Source organism: Arabidopsis lyrata (genome assembly GCF_000004255.2).
Source record: "Arabidopsis lyrata subsp. lyrata unplaced genomic scaffold ARALYscaffold_1, whole genome shotgun sequence".
In the NCBI taxonomy this organism is placed as follows: Eukaryota; Viridiplantae; Streptophyta; class Magnoliopsida; order Brassicales; family Brassicaceae; genus Arabidopsis; species Arabidopsis lyrata.
Window position 1 is genome coordinate 12,653,985 of NW_003302555.1, and position 15,100 is coordinate 12,669,084.

Consider the following 15,100-nt stretch of genomic DNA (forward strand, 5'->3'; position numbering starts at 1 on the left):
CTTGGTTCCAGCATGCGTCCACTTGTACTAAAGGCAGATTCCGATGCGACTGATGACACTTGCATAGCAAATACATCTCTTGCTATTTCTGATAATATAGGGAACTTACCAGAATTGCGCCTCCACCAATCCATGACATCATACTCATTACCAAACATATTACTCTTTGGATGCTCAACCTTTTCTTTCAAATACATGTCTAATTCATCCCTTGCATCATGAACTCCTATCTCATCAACCATCTCATCATAAACAGACTGCATTCTTTCAAATCCACCACCAAGAGAAGCATTTGCATATTCTAACTCACCTTCACCATATCCAGTAGCTTGTTCATGGCTAGCAGAATTGCTCCCAACAGTATTAGACGATGATGAATCAGAGACTTTGGGAAACATGCTACTATACTCCTTAAAAAGACTAGTCAACACAAAATATGTAGAATCATACAACTCTTTAGAATCTAGACTATCTTTCCCATAGACCCTATCAAAGCAAAGCTGAGCAAATTGCATTTTCTTAGTCGGATCAAAGACAGTAGCCATAATCAAAAGCTTATTGATATTTTTAAAACCCTCCCAATACTTATCAAACTTCTCTTTCATATCCTTAGCCCTAGTCCTCATTTCCTCATCATGATCATGACTCAATAGTATCATATTCTTCTCTATTGTAGCTATCTCTCCATAACACTTATATGAGTTGACCTATGTAGAAGCAGAGACAATTAAAGTAGCAGTATAAAAGAAGTTCAGAAACTTTACCATTCTATCTATCTCCACCCAATCCAAATAAGTAGGAGGACCAACCCTTTTCTTGCCTTTTTCCATCTCTAAGAAGTAGTTGTTGTAGATCTTATCTTCAGCTTCCATCCGATCAAAAGCTTCTCTGAATAATTGCGCTTTTGTGAGCATCAAATAGGTTGAATTCCACCTGGTTTCGACATCTAGAGGTAAGCTTCCTCTACTCAAATTAGAGTCATCAACCCTTTGATCAAATGAGATCAATCTCTTTGTAGAAGATCTCACAAAAGTCACTGCATTCCGAACTGCTTCCACATGGGAATTGATCTTCTGCAATCCATCTTTGACTATCAAATTAATGATGTGAGCAGAACACCGCATATGCATCATCTCAGCATCTAATATGAATGCATCATTCCCATTCTTTGCCCTGAAGTCTCTTTCAAATTTCTGAAGAGCAAAAGTATTGGCTGTTGCATTATCAAAAGTGATAGTGAAGATCTTCACTATACCCCAGTCAGCCAAGCAAGACATCAAAACAGCTGCAATTGTTGACCCTTTATGATCAGCCACATACTTAAACCCTATGATCAGCTTCCTTAAATGCCAATTTGCATCAACAAAATGGCAAGTTATTACCATATAACTTGCACCAGTTAAGTGAGCTGTCCATATATCAGTAGTGAGAGAGACCCTCTGCTTAGTTGCACGCATCCATTTCCTCACATCTTCTTTCCGCTTCACAAACATCTCATAGATGTCTCTTGTTGCAGTTCTTCTAGAAACTGGCTTGTACATGTTGCATTTGGTAGTGAAATGTCTCCAAGTTATGCTTTCAATGAATAAAAGTGGCATCTGTCCTAATACAAGCATTTCATTTGTTGCTTCTCTAACCACTTCAATTGAGACCTTACCAGCCATCACATGACTACCATCCAGATTTAGAATCTTCTTCGTTTCACTATCTTGCCAAGCCTTGAATTGCTTGCACGCGAATGTCAGATGCTTCTACAGATTTGAAGTCCCTGATGTTGTAGGACAGGCTAGTGTCTTCCCACAGTAGTGACATGTACATTTGTTAGTATTATCCTTCAATCTGGTAAAATGCTCCCATACATACGACCTTTCTCTCTCTTCTTTGCTCTTTCCCTTGCCCTTACTCTTAGAAGAACTTTTCCCTGAAGCTTCTTTTGACTCTTTTCTTCTCTTTCGATTCTCAGGAGCCCTCAAATCATCTTCTGTATCTTGAGTTTCAGCATTCGTATCCACATCAACATCTTCTTCTGGAAGTGATGATGAACCCATCTAATAAAAATAGTCAAAACGAAAAGAACAATCAAAATCAGATTGAAATCGAAATTCATAATCAACAAAACTCTAAAATACTAAAATCAACAAGAAACACAGTCGAGAAGTAGAGAGTAGAGAAGAACAGACGACTGAATCGAGAAGTAGAGAAGAACAGACGGTTGAATCGAAATTGTATCTAATCGACAAACACCCTAAGTCAAACAACCATCAATTCGAGAAGAACACACGAAGGAAAGAAGAACAGATGAAGGAGAGAAGACTTACTGCAGATCGATTTCTTGATGAAGATTCCAGATTGAATATTGAAAATAGAGGCTTAGGGTTTTTTTAGAGAGACTTAGGGTATAAATGTCGGGAAAGGGGAAGAACCGAGTATAGGGTAATGTTGACAATTATAATTAGGGTAGATTAGTATTAATCGGGTATTAATTTCGGGTTTATAAAGTAACCATTCGGGTATCGGTTTTTACCCAAACCGAAGACATACCCGAAATATATTGAAAGTGGGAACCGATCGGTTAAAACCAAATCTCAATACCCGAACCGAATTGCAAAATTTCGAGTCGGTTCGGTTCGGGTATTCGGTTCCGGTTAATATGCCCAGGCCTAACTCTACATACATTTTCGTTCTCTACGTTTTTGCAATAAATCAAATGTCTTATTTATTACTTCACTGTTGAACATTTATTAACTGTCAGTTGCTTTTTTTGTTTCCCAAAAAGTCAAAACCGTTGCTTCCACGTGCATCATTAAAAAAAGAGGTGGTTTTTTCGTAAATATTCTGAACTTCAAGCCTATTTGTTAGCTTTATTTATCTCTGTTGAAGACCACAAACCAATAATGTTGATTACCTAATTTTCTATCTCATTTTTGTCTCTACACAAATTGACCCTTAAATTTATTTCACATAACAACAATACAAATTGTCAAATACTCAAATACATGCATGAACATGATCTACTACAAGCACTAAGGAACATACATGTTTTTTATCAGTAAACTTTCTCTCAATTTTTTGACCAACTTGTATCAGTTGTACTCATCTAAGAATTCTATGCGTCAGATGACCCACTCTTCTTAATTCCAGAGCTAAGGCAAGACCAATCAAAAGGAGGAATCGCATAGGGTCCCTTTAGTATACCCTCAGCCATCAATCTGTAGGCAGCCTCAGTCAGATGAACGCCGTCCCAAGCCACATACTTTGAAGGATCATTACAACTTTCAACTATATCAGTCCCACATTTTCTACCTACGGTATAGTTGTACGGTCCTCCTGAGCCGCAACAAGCAGACAAGGGTCTGTTCATGAATCCTGATTGCATAACTAACTCGGTTAGCAAATTGGTCTATGTACTTGTTTGTGTAGTTCAGTAGAAGGATCAAGAAGTCTAACCGAATTTGGCTGGTTCTTGGTAAAGGCGCAACAGAGCATTGTAGTAGTCAGCATATATGACGTTGACATGAGGGTACAACTTCTGAAGTCTCTTGAGTTCTGCTCGAAGCTGCTCGCCGTGGTTTTCTCCAAAGTTATTCAGCCATTTCAAACATCCGGTTAAAGGATCGTATTCTTCCATGTTTGATGTTTGATGTGATGTCAAATAGAATACTGAGCATCCAACTGGGAACTCTCCGGGCACCAGAAATGTTCTTCCCCCCATACTGATCAACTCCTGTGCTATCGAATACTCAGTCAGTCGTTGTTCCCAGGCAGATCAAGAATTTGATGAAAAGAGAAATGTTTACCGTGATTGCAGAAGAAATAGTAGTGATCACCAGGGGCGTCAGCTCCTTTATCTCTTCAATGCTTTTGTCCACGAAAAATGCGTAATTATAATCATTCCCTCCAATTTCTCCCATGAGAATCAAAGCATTTTCTATCATATCTCTGCAGTCTAAAACAAGATTACAAAAAGTAAGCCATTATTCTACAAGATCACTAAGCATAACCCAAAACAGAACGAATGTTTTTTTTGAAGAGCAACTACAGAAACTAAAAGTGTTGATATTCTAACCATATAAAACAGGAAACACCAAGTACAGAAAATAAATAGTTAATCATCCCAACCTGAAGGAGAGCCACATATGCTAGGCAAACTCTCCTTGAAGCTCTGAAGCTGAACGCCTAAACTGACATTGGTGTAAGGAAAATGAATTCCTCTCTCTTCAAGAAAGGAACGTTCCAGTGCCGTTGCTCCCCCTACCGCGAAGTTAACTCCCTTGTCAAAGTTTGCATTTTGAGATCCATAAAAAGGAGGCACAAGCGGTAAACCCAAGAATTCAGCTGTGAGAACAGAACCAAAGAAAAGAACATGAAAGAGCTGTAAGTTGAGGAACCAATAAAGACTTCACCACACTTAATGGTTTCTGTATTTAGATGATTTCAGGTTTTACACAATCAAACTTGCTTACCAAGTAACAAAGAAAGGGGTGATGAAATTTAATAAGTCTTTTGGTTTCACCTTCATACACTTACTCACACCTTAAGTAAAGTCCAAGGACACAATTAACGTACCGATGAAATCAATGATGAGGCGGCCATTGGAGAAACGACCAGTTGGGTGGTGGAAGAAGGTCTCTCCGTACGGTGGAAACGCCATGTGAGGAAGATCGTTAGGATCTGAGAGGCCAAGCAAGTTTCCAGTGTCTGCAATCGAATCTCCGAAACTGATGATCGATCTGAACTCCCGGCACTTAGTTTCCGAGCTGACGTTAGTGACAATAAAAGTTGATAAAAAGATGAAGATGAGGAGCTTCATCAAGAAAGTATAGTCGGGAGACGCCATTGCCAGAGAGCCGGAGGTTGGTCTCCGTCGAGATCCTTTTTTAATAGTGATGTTGATTTGTCAAAATAGTCTTTTGAAAATACCCCCCTGGCCACACTACAAAGGGTAAAATAATAATAATGATAAAAAAGATCAATTATTGGATGCAGTATGGTTGTGTTTTGTTTTGCACAATGATATTCGTTGATTGTATAAATTGATATTTGAGTTATTTATTTATTTTTTTGGTCAAGGATAAAGTGGTTGACACTGTCTGTGGTAGATGAAACAAATTATCTACGATTTTCGTATTGGCCTTTTTAGCAAAAAGACACACAACACATTCTTGTGAGCAAATCCCAATATTATCTTCGAGGATCAACTCTCATCAGTCATTACTGTCGTATCTGTCTAGTTTCCTCTCTTTCGTCACTCTCTCTTGGACCCATCACTGAGACTTTTATTTTGGCTTTCCATTAATTTTAGCATCATTTGTTTCTTTTATAGTAAGGCCATGCGCAATGGCGCATTTTCTCCCCGGGTGTGACTATTAAAGTAATCGAAAATAAGAGAAAAGTTGTCTCTCTCCTCACACCCGGGTGTAACTTTACACTCGGGTGTAAGACACTCTCTCTCTTTCTCTCTCTTTTTTTCTCTCTCTCTTTTCTCTCTCTCTTTAAATTATAATAATAAAAAAAATTTTACACCCACACTCACACTTACCCCATTGTGGATGCTCTAAGATACTGTAATATATATCATTGAAACGAGAGTTCTTTTTTCTTTGGTTTTAATGTTATCATTGAAATGAGAGTTAGGCTTCACACAAAGTGATAATCCTAACAACATTACATGAAGCTTAAATGGTCCATTGGGGGAAAAAATAAAAAAATTGGGCATTATTTCGACAGGATTATATTTTACTAATTTTCTTAATTTTATTCCTTTTAAAAGAACTAGTAAAGCATGAAATAATGTATGTAACATTTCATTTAGTATTGTTAATAATATATACTACTAACATTTCATTTCATGAAATAATATATTTCTCTTGGTCTCTCAAACTTTCAGACAACCTTGTATCAGCTTTTCATCAAGAATCTAAGTATCTAATGACTTCTTATTCATAATCTCGGAGCTTAGGCATGACCAATTGAAAGTAGGAATAGCATACGGTCCCTTGAGTAAGCCCTCAGATATCCATCTGTATGCGGCTTCAGTCATATGAATGCCATCCCAATTCACATACTTTGAAGGATCATTGCAGTATTCAACTCCTACACTCCCACATCTTCTACTAAAGTTAAAGTTGTACGATCCTCCTAAACCGCAACAAGCGGGCAAGGGTCTGTTCATAAACCCTTAGTGGATAACAAAATATGTCAATTAGTGAATCAAATGAGTGACTTGGTTGTGTAGATTCTGTGGAGTAAATCAAGAAAGCTAACCGAATTTGGCTGGTTCTGGGAAAAGGCGCAACAAAGCGTTGTAGTAATCAGCATATATGATGTTGACATGAGGGTACAACTCCTTGAGTCTGTTGAGTTCTTTCTGAAGCTGCTCGTTGTAATATTCTGAAAAAACGTTCAGCCATGTCAAACATCCTGTTAGAGGATCATACTCTTCCTTGTTTGATGTTTGGTATAATGTCAAATAAGCTGCTGAGCATCCGAGCGGAAAATTTCCAGGAACTAGGAATGTTCTTCCTCCCATACAGACCAATTCCTGGATTCAACAATCAGTTTCAAAATAACGTAACATGTACATGTTTTTTTCTTAACAAACTAATTATCAGTGTAGATACAAATATGTTTTAGTCATTCCCGGAACTGGCTTGATGATCAAGAATGTTTACCTTAATTGCCAAAGAAATGGCACTGACCACAAACGGAACCAGCTCTTCAACTTCCTCAATGGCTTTGCGCTGGAAGAGTGCGAAATTATAATCATTTCCTCCGATCTCTCCCATGAGAATCAAAGCATTTTCAATCATATCTCTACAATCTAAATACAAAACGGCAAAATCAAGTATTACACAACTTATAGCAATATATATAAGCATATAAGAAAATAAAATCTGGATAGTTTGATCATATAAAAGTATAAAACATGAAACACCAAATACAGAGAATAAAAAGTTGAGCATCCCAACCTGAAGGTGAGCCACATAAGTTAGGCAAACTTTCCTTGAAGCTCCTAAGCTGAACGCTTAGACTGACGTTGGTAATATCAGAATGAATTCCTCCCTCCTCAAGAAAGGAAGTATCTAATGCTGTTGCTCCCGCGACCGCGAAATTAACTCCCTTTTCAAAGTTTGCATTTTGACATCCATAAAAAGGATGCACAAGCGGAAAACCCAAGAACTCAGCTGTGAACAGAACCAAAGCATGAGAGAGTGCTGAAAGTTGAGGAACCTAAACCACACTCTTTTTTTTAGATAAAAAACTTAACAACCCTTAGATGATTTTAGGTTTTATTCGATAAAACTTGCTATTCAAGCAAATTCATCCAGGAGAAGAAAACAAAGTACGGGTAACTGAAGATAATTAAGAACTCTTTTGGTTTCAACTTCGTACACACTCATCACAATCACTCATAGCTTAAGTAAATAAACGTACCAATGAAATCGATGATGAGGCGGCCGTCGGAGTAACGACCGGTTGGGTGGTGGAAGAAGGTTTCTCCGTATGGTGGAAATGCTGAAGCAGGAAGATTGTTAGGATCCGAGAGACCTAGTAAGTTTCCAGTGTCGGCAATTGAATCCCCGAAACTAATGATTGATTTGAAATTCCGGCATTGCGTTTGCGAGTTCGCAGAAGTGACCAAAAGAGTAGATAATAAGAAGCTCACGAGCTTCATCACCAGAAGAGAATCTGGAGATGCCATGGGAGAGGCCCCAAGGTTGCTCTCCTTCTCTTTCTATATATTTTCTAGGAGAAAAAATAATAATCAAGTTTTAGGTAGAGAGACACTAGAGAAGGGCTTCTCTTGCCGTGTTTGTCCATTTCCTCATATTTGATGCAGTAGTTGCAACTTTGAGGCTACTTTGAAAGAAATACCCTCCCCATAATTTTCTTTTTTTTTTATTTTGTTTCCTATGGTAATATTTGATAATAAAATATTGGATTTAATATTATTTAAAATATAAATAGGTAAGAACCGTGAATGCACCATTAGCTCATTGGTTAATGGTTTAAAGGCTTTTACACAAGCTCTGTGTTTCGAATCCCAGATAACGTAATTTCTTGCCAAGGATCATATTAGCCATATCAAACATCCTGTTAGAGGATCATATTCATCCGTGTTTGGTGGTTTGATATGAATATCAAATGGATGCTTTCCCTCCAATCTCTCCCATAAGAATCAAAGCATTTTAATCATATCTCTACGGTCTAAAAACAAATACAAATGAGCTCCATTCACTGAAAATACATTATTGCGAGCCACATAGATTTGGTAAGCTCTCATTGAAGCTCTTTAGCTGAATACCTAAACTGATGTTGCGGTAAGAAGACAAATTGGAGGATCACTAAAGGTCTCATACTGTTGACTTTGCAGATCAAGGAAAACGAAGAAAGTGACTGTAGTTGATTAATAATTCCTTCGTTTCTTCTCACATAGATTCAAACACAATTATCAGAGCCTTTTTTTTTTCGGATTCTGGTCAGAGTAAAAACATAGCCAATTTAAAACGTTTAAAATACTCTATTTGAGACCATAATTCGTTATTCCAGTCAGAATATAATTTTCCATTCGTAAAGGCTCACTCACATTTCGAGTTATACAGAAAGAGAAGTACCTATAAAGTCGATGATGATGCGGTCGTCCAAGGAACCGCCGGTTGGATGGTGGAAGAAAGTTTCTCCATACGGTGGAAACACGGTCTCAGGAAGATCGTCGTTGCGATTCGAGAGACCGAGCAAGTTTCCGGGTGTCGGTAATCGAGTGCCAAAACTTATGATCGACTCGAAATTCCGGCATTGTGATTCCGAGCTCACGATAGTGACATAAAGAGTAGTCATATATAAAGAGGCTCATCAGGGTAGGCTCATCCCCCTCTTAAAAGGCCCGACCCTGTTCAATAAAAGCCCAAGAAGAGCAAAAGATGTGGCCCGTCGACGAGCCACGTTATCAAGAAGAGGAGGGGTATTCCTGACATTTGACATAGGGTGAGAATCGACAAAGTACCTCGTAAATACGGAGATCCGCAATTTCCACTGACAAAGAGAGAAAGAGTATAAATCAATCTCCAGCTAAAGACATGAATTCGCCGAACCCACTGTACGTCGATCCACAGCTCGTCCAAGATTACTTCCAGTTCGGCTTAGGCCATTTGTTAGTTAATCCGACGAGTAACTTCCCTTATAATCAGTCCGTATTTGCCTAAATTTGGGCTCGTTTATAAAGGGAGATATTTTTAACTTCCTTTGAGATCTCGTTTATTACTTGTTTGATCTATAGACGCCATGCGACAAGTCCGAACTGGCTTTCTATCTTTCTGTCTATTATCTTTTTTTTATAGATATATCTATTTTATTATGATTTTCAACTTATTTTGTTTTGGAAAAGTTAAATAGAACCAAATGGTTGGGATGGACCGATGAGTCATGACTCAATGAGTTTCTTGTTGTCTAATAAATGAGGGTGGGCCAAGGCAATTTACTTTGTATGGCTTACAAAACTTTGTATTCGTATCGTTTAAAACAGGCACTTTGACTAGATCTATTTTGCACATCTTTATTTATTACTATCTCCGTTTTGAATTACTTGTCGTTCTAGGTTGTTTTATGTAGATTAAGGAGTTTTATAAATTGACTACTTTAACCCCACAAATAAATATAATTAAATACATATTATATATTGTGTAAGTTTAATTGAGGTTATATTTGGAATTTTTTGACAAAACATACATTGAAAAACGAGAATGACAAGTATTTTAAAACAAAAACATAAACCTAGAACGACAACTATATCAAAACAGAGGGAGTATTGATTACAAAGTTCCGGAGCTGTATATTTCCGGGGGCCAAGGCCATCAGGTGAGCCATCCCTTCATGTCCCTCCAACACGAGCACTTAAAAGCATACTCTCTCTGTTTTTGATTAATCGAAAATTTAAGCTTTTCACACATATTAAAAAAAAAAGATTAAATATTGATTATATATACATCATTTTTGTGATTAACAGTTTTCCACAATTTTAAACCAATAATATTTAATTATCTTTCTTGAAGTCTACAATTTCATCATCATCAATAAGTAATAAACAATACATAAAAACCTAAAAATATATCTTTTTGCAACAATGTTTCTCTAGAGTTTGAATAAATAAGGAATAGGAGAGTATATGTTTTTCTCATTATCAGTTTTGTCTCTCAAAGTTTCACACAAGCTTGTGCCAGAGTAAATTGTTTGTCTAATGACTCCTTGTTCTTAATCTCAGATCTGAGGCAGGACCGACCAAAAGGAGGAATCGCATATGGTCCTTTGAGTATTCCATCAGCTATCCATTTGTATGCACCCTCAGTCATATGAACGCCGTCCCAGCCCACATACTTTGAAGGATCCTTACAAGATTCCACTCCTACACTCCCACATTTTCTAGTGAAGTTGAAGTTGTACTGTCCTCCTATACCGCAACAAGCATGCAAGGGTCTGTCCATGAACCCTGACAGTATCATTGATAGGAAAAATTGTCAATACTAAATCAGTGACTTAGGTGTGTAGATTCAGTGGAGGAATCAAGAAGTCTAACCGAATTTGGCTGGTTCTTTAAAAAGGCGCAAGAGAGCGTTGTAGTAGTCAGCGTATATGATGTTGACATGAGGGTTGAGCTTCCTAAGTCTGTTGAGTTCCGTCTTAAGTTGCTGGCTGTGGTATTCGCCAAACTTGTTCAGCCATTTCAAACATCCTGTTAAAGGATCGTATTCTTCCTTGTTTGATGTTTGATATAATGTCAAATAGACTACTGAGCATCCGATAGGGAACTCTCCGGGCACTAGAAAGGTTTTTGCCCCCATACCAATCAACTCCTGGATTCAACATTCAGTCCCAATGGAACAAACACATTATAGTTCTGACAAACAAATCAGTAGATAGAAATCTGTTTCACTCGGTCTAAGGACTATCAAATCAAGAATTCGATTAAAAATGTTTACCGTGATTGCAGAAGAAATAGTAGCGATCACAAACGGAACCAGCTCTTTAACTTCTTTAATGGGTTTGCGTTCGAAGAATGGGAAATTATAATCATTCCCTCCAATCTCTCCCATGAGAATCAAAGCATTTCCAATCTTATCTCTACAATCTAAAAACATATACAAGTGAGCTCAGTTCACTACAAATACAATAATGACTTAGCCAAGAAAAGGGAAAAATTGATCCACACTACCTGATGGCGAGCCACATAGATCTGGTAAACTCTTCTTGAAGCTCTTAAGCTGAACTCCTAAACTAACGTTGGTGTGTGGATGAATTCCTCTCTTCATAAGAAAGGAACTTTCCAGTGCCGTTGCTCCAGCTACCGCGAAATTAACGCCCTTATCAAAGTTTCCATTTTTAGATCCAAAGTAAGGAGGCACATAAGGAAGCCCCACAAATTCAGCTGTAAATAGAAAAATTGGAGAATCACATTTAAGGTCTCATTTTGTTAACTTGCAGTTCAAGAAAAAAAAAACAGAGAAAGAGTTTGCATAAGCAAACCTAAAACATTCAGCTGTAAATAGAAGCCAATGAATATCCCAATATTTTCAGATTTAAATACAAATTAACTCGAAAAAGTTGGGACAAAACAAGAAAGCGTAGGAAGACTAAGAAAGAGCCATAACTAATTAATAACTCTTTGGTTTCTTCTTACATAGGTTCAAACACAATTATCAGTTTAATTATTATTTTTTGGATTCTTCTCACGGACCATAATTTGATATTCACTCACATATCGAGTCATATAGAAAGAAAAGTACCGATAAAGTCCATGATGATGCGGCCGTCGCAGGAACGGCCGGTTGGGTGGTGGAAGAATGTTTCTCCATATGGTGGAAACGCAGTCACAGGAAGATTGTTACGATTAGAGAGACCGACCAAGTTCCCGGTGTCGGCAATCGAATCACCGAAACTGATGATCGACTTGAAATTCTGGCACGGCGTTTCCGAGCTCACGATAGTGACAAGAAGAGTAGAATAAAGAAAGGTCAGTAGAGCATCTAGAGACGCCATAGGAGAGGTCAGGAGTGACTTTTCTTTCTATTAATATTTTTATTTTACAAATCATTTGTTTTGGGGAAGTTATATAGAGGCCAATGGAACTCACCAAAAAATATAGAGGCCAATGGAAGGACCAATGAGTCATCATGACTCATGACTAAACGAGGATTTTAGTTGTAATAAATAAAGCAATATACTTTCTAATAACAACAAAACTTTGTATTGGTATGCGTGACCACCTACTTTGTATTGGTATGTGACGGCCCGGTATGTGACCTCCCTCTAACCACCCTTCTATAAAATGCGTACTTGGACTTCTAAGTTCTAACCACCATATATAAAATATGTATTTGCGGCTTATTTGCAACCTATTTGCAGGTTATTTACGAGTTATTTGTAGGTTATTTATTCTTTACCATATTGTAATTTGATTTTGAGTTTCACTTCAATTTTTTATTTTTATTTTGTCAATAACATGTATTATGCGGATTTGAAACCGGATGATAACACAACAACGATAATAACAAAAACCGCTAAATTAAATATGTTAGTCTTAATTAAAATCATTATCTAAATCTTATCAATATATTGATTTGAAAGATTAGTATGGTATGGTATTGAACACTGGAAACTAAGTCAAATTGATCCGTTCAACTCCTATTTTGTTATTTCTACCACTCTTGAAGTGGATTCCATTTTAGCAACATTGCATATCCGACCCGTCTAATCTAAGATCTCTCGGAAGATATCACATGAGTTAGCTACTAACACTTAACCACTCTCTCTCAAACAACAATACACAAATGATATACTACAATATACAACAAAGGCACTTAAGAACGTATTTGTTTTCTTAGTATCTCTCAAAGTTTCAACAAGCTTGTTTCAGCTGTTCATCAAAAGAATACTACGTGTCTAATGACTTCTTGTTCTTAATTTTTGAGCCGAGGCATAACCAATCGAAAGGATGAATCGCATATGGTCCCTCCAATCTCTCCCATGAGAATCAAAGCATTTCCAATCATACCTCTACAATCTAAAAGCAAAGGAAAACATTACATGTGAGCTCAATTCACTTCAATAACGTAATAATGATTCCACTAGGAAAAGGAAAAGTTAATCTTCAGTACCTGTAGGTGAACCCAGTGGCGGAGGTAGCATAGAAACATGGGGGTCAACTGACCCCGGTGAATTTTCAAAATCAAACTAATACTATGGCATATTTAAACAAATACATAGATATTTGATTAAATTCTTATAAATTGACCCCATTGCCGAATATGAAAACTACTCTTTTGACCCCTTAAACCATAACTTTTTTAATATTAACCATTAATTGTTATATATAAGTTTCTTTGTTTTTAATTTTATGAACAATGTTTTCATGTAATTTAATAGCATATTACTTTTTTCTTTAATTATTATAAATCTAATTACATGTATTTCACTATATCGTTTACTTTTATTATTTTTGCTTTTATCTATTTTAAGTTTTCTCCCATTTATAGTTATGTATATTAATTATCATGTTTTAGACAAACCAAATTTTTTTAGAAATATCCGAATATTATTTTTGTAAATGTAATAAAAAAAACATAAGCTATATGCAATATAATTTGAAGAAAAAAAACAACCACATCTATTTTATTAAAATAATTTTTTATATTTTGACCCCGGTAAATTTAAATTCTAGCTCCGCCACTGGGTGAACCACATAGATTTGGTAAACTCTCCTTGAAGCTCTTCAGCTGAATTCCCTAACTAATGTTGCTGTGAGGATAATGAATTCCTCTCTCCTCAAGAATGGAACTTTCTAGCCGAAATTAACTCCTTTCTTAAAGTTTCCATTTTTAGATCCATAAAAAGGAGGCACATGTGTTAACCATAAAGAATTCAGCTGTAAAGAGAATTTTGGAGAATCACTTAAGGTCTCACACTGTTAACTTGCAGTTCAAGAAATATTAAAACAGAGAAAGAGTTTACATAAGAAACCCTAATCAATAATATCCAGATGTATTCAGGTTTTTATACAACTTAAACCGAAAAAGTTGTGCCAGAACAAGAAAACAGAGGTTCAAACGCAATTATCAGTTTTTTTTTTCTTTTTCTTTTTTTTTTCTTCTCAGAGATAAACAAAGTCAAATTAAAACGTTTAAAACGCAGTCACAGGGAGAGACCGACCAAGTTTCCAGTGTCGGTAATTGAATCGCCGAAACTGATGATCGACTCAAAATTCCGGCACTGCGTTTGTGAGCTCACGATAGTGACAAAAAGAGTAGATAAAAGAAGCTCACTAGAGAATCTTGAGACGCCATGCGAGAGGTCCGAAGTGACTTTTTATCTTTCTGTTATATTATTTTATCTTGTTTCTTAGTTTGGAAAACAACAAAAGAAAGGTACTGATGCGTATCTGTCTCAATGATTTTCTTGTTGTATTATAAATAAGGGTGGGCCAAGACTACAAAACTTTGTATGGACTATAAAACTTTGTATTTGTATCGTTTACGTGAACTTCTAACCAAACTCTAGAAAATATCTACAGGTTATTTGTCCCGTTTTATTACTTGCTTATTCGCATGTTATTCATGAGTTATTATTTGTAGGTTATTTACGACCTAGTTGCCAATTATTTACCATGATTTTTACTTGCTTGAGTTCCAATTCAAATCATAATCTAGTAGAGGCTATTAATATATCAGTTTGTTAGGAATTTACATTTCTTATAGAGAAAATCAATAAGAAAATTTAGGAAGGTGTACAGAGAAATGCACACCAATGAAGTCGATGATGAGGCGGCCATCGGAGTAACGGTGGAAGAAGGTCGTCTCTCCATAAGGCAAGAATGCGGTTCGAGGAAGATGATTTGGGTCGGAGGGATGAAGAAAGTTTCCAGTGTCGGAGATTGAATTGCCAAAGCTGATGATCGATTCATAACGTTGAAATGATCCTGAGCCTAAGACTCCGGTGGCTATAGTGATCAGAAAACTTGTGAGCTTCAAAAAATGAAACTTTGAGACGACATTGGATGGCATGCCGCCATGCCGGCCCGTTCATAAAGCATATGAAGTAAATATATGCTTTA

At 36.8% G+C, this 15,100-nt stretch overlaps 3 protein-coding genes and 1 long non-coding RNA gene across 4 annotated transcripts; all 4 read right to left on the bottom strand.

Annotated features, from left to right (window-relative positions):
* Positions 1-2,931: 2,931 nt before the first annotated feature.
* Positions 2,932-4,976, bottom strand: LOC9329598 (GDSL esterase/lipase At1g28580). The gene is made up of 5 exons (XM_021013230.1): positions 4,567-4,976; positions 4,120-4,335; positions 3,798-3,946; positions 3,448-3,724; positions 2,932-3,366 (listed from the first exon to the last, which is right to left on the bottom strand). Exons 1-5 carry the CDS (start codon positions 4,835-4,837, stop codon positions 3,107-3,109), a joined length of 1,173 nt encoding a protein of 390 aa, XP_020868889.1. The 5' UTR covers positions 4,838-4,976; the 3' UTR covers positions 2,932-3,106.
* An 807-nt stretch (positions 4,977-5,783) lies between these two features.
* LOC110225095 (GDSL esterase/lipase At1g28590) lies at positions 5,784-7,875 on the bottom strand. The gene is made up of 5 exons (XM_021013840.1): positions 7,435-7,875; positions 6,969-7,184; positions 6,672-6,820; positions 6,265-6,541; positions 5,784-6,177 (listed from the first exon to the last, which is right to left on the bottom strand). The coding sequence occupies exons 1-5, from the start codon at positions 7,700-7,702 to the stop codon at positions 5,918-5,920; spliced, it is 1,170 nt and encodes a 389-aa protein (XP_020869499.1). The 5' UTR covers positions 7,703-7,875; the 3' UTR covers positions 5,784-5,917.
* Positions 7,876-8,176: 301 nt separating this feature from the next.
* LOC110225282 lies at positions 8,177-9,263 on the bottom strand. The gene is made up of 2 exons (XR_002329668.1): positions 8,616-9,263; positions 8,177-8,476 (listed from the first exon to the last, which is right to left on the bottom strand). It is a non-coding gene; the product is annotated as an uncharacterized LOC110225282 (long non-coding RNA).
* Positions 9,264-10,091: 828 nt separating this feature from the next.
* Positions 10,092-12,081, bottom strand: LOC9329599 (GDSL esterase/lipase At1g28600). The gene is made up of 5 exons (XM_021012583.1): positions 11,778-12,081; positions 11,207-11,419; positions 10,974-11,122; positions 10,571-10,847; positions 10,092-10,483 (listed from the first exon to the last, which is right to left on the bottom strand). The coding sequence occupies exons 1-5, from the start codon at positions 12,028-12,030 to the stop codon at positions 10,191-10,193; spliced, it is 1,185 nt and encodes a 394-aa protein (XP_020868242.1). The 5' UTR covers positions 12,031-12,081; the 3' UTR covers positions 10,092-10,190.
* Between the last annotated feature and the right edge of the window lie 3,019 nt (positions 12,082-15,100).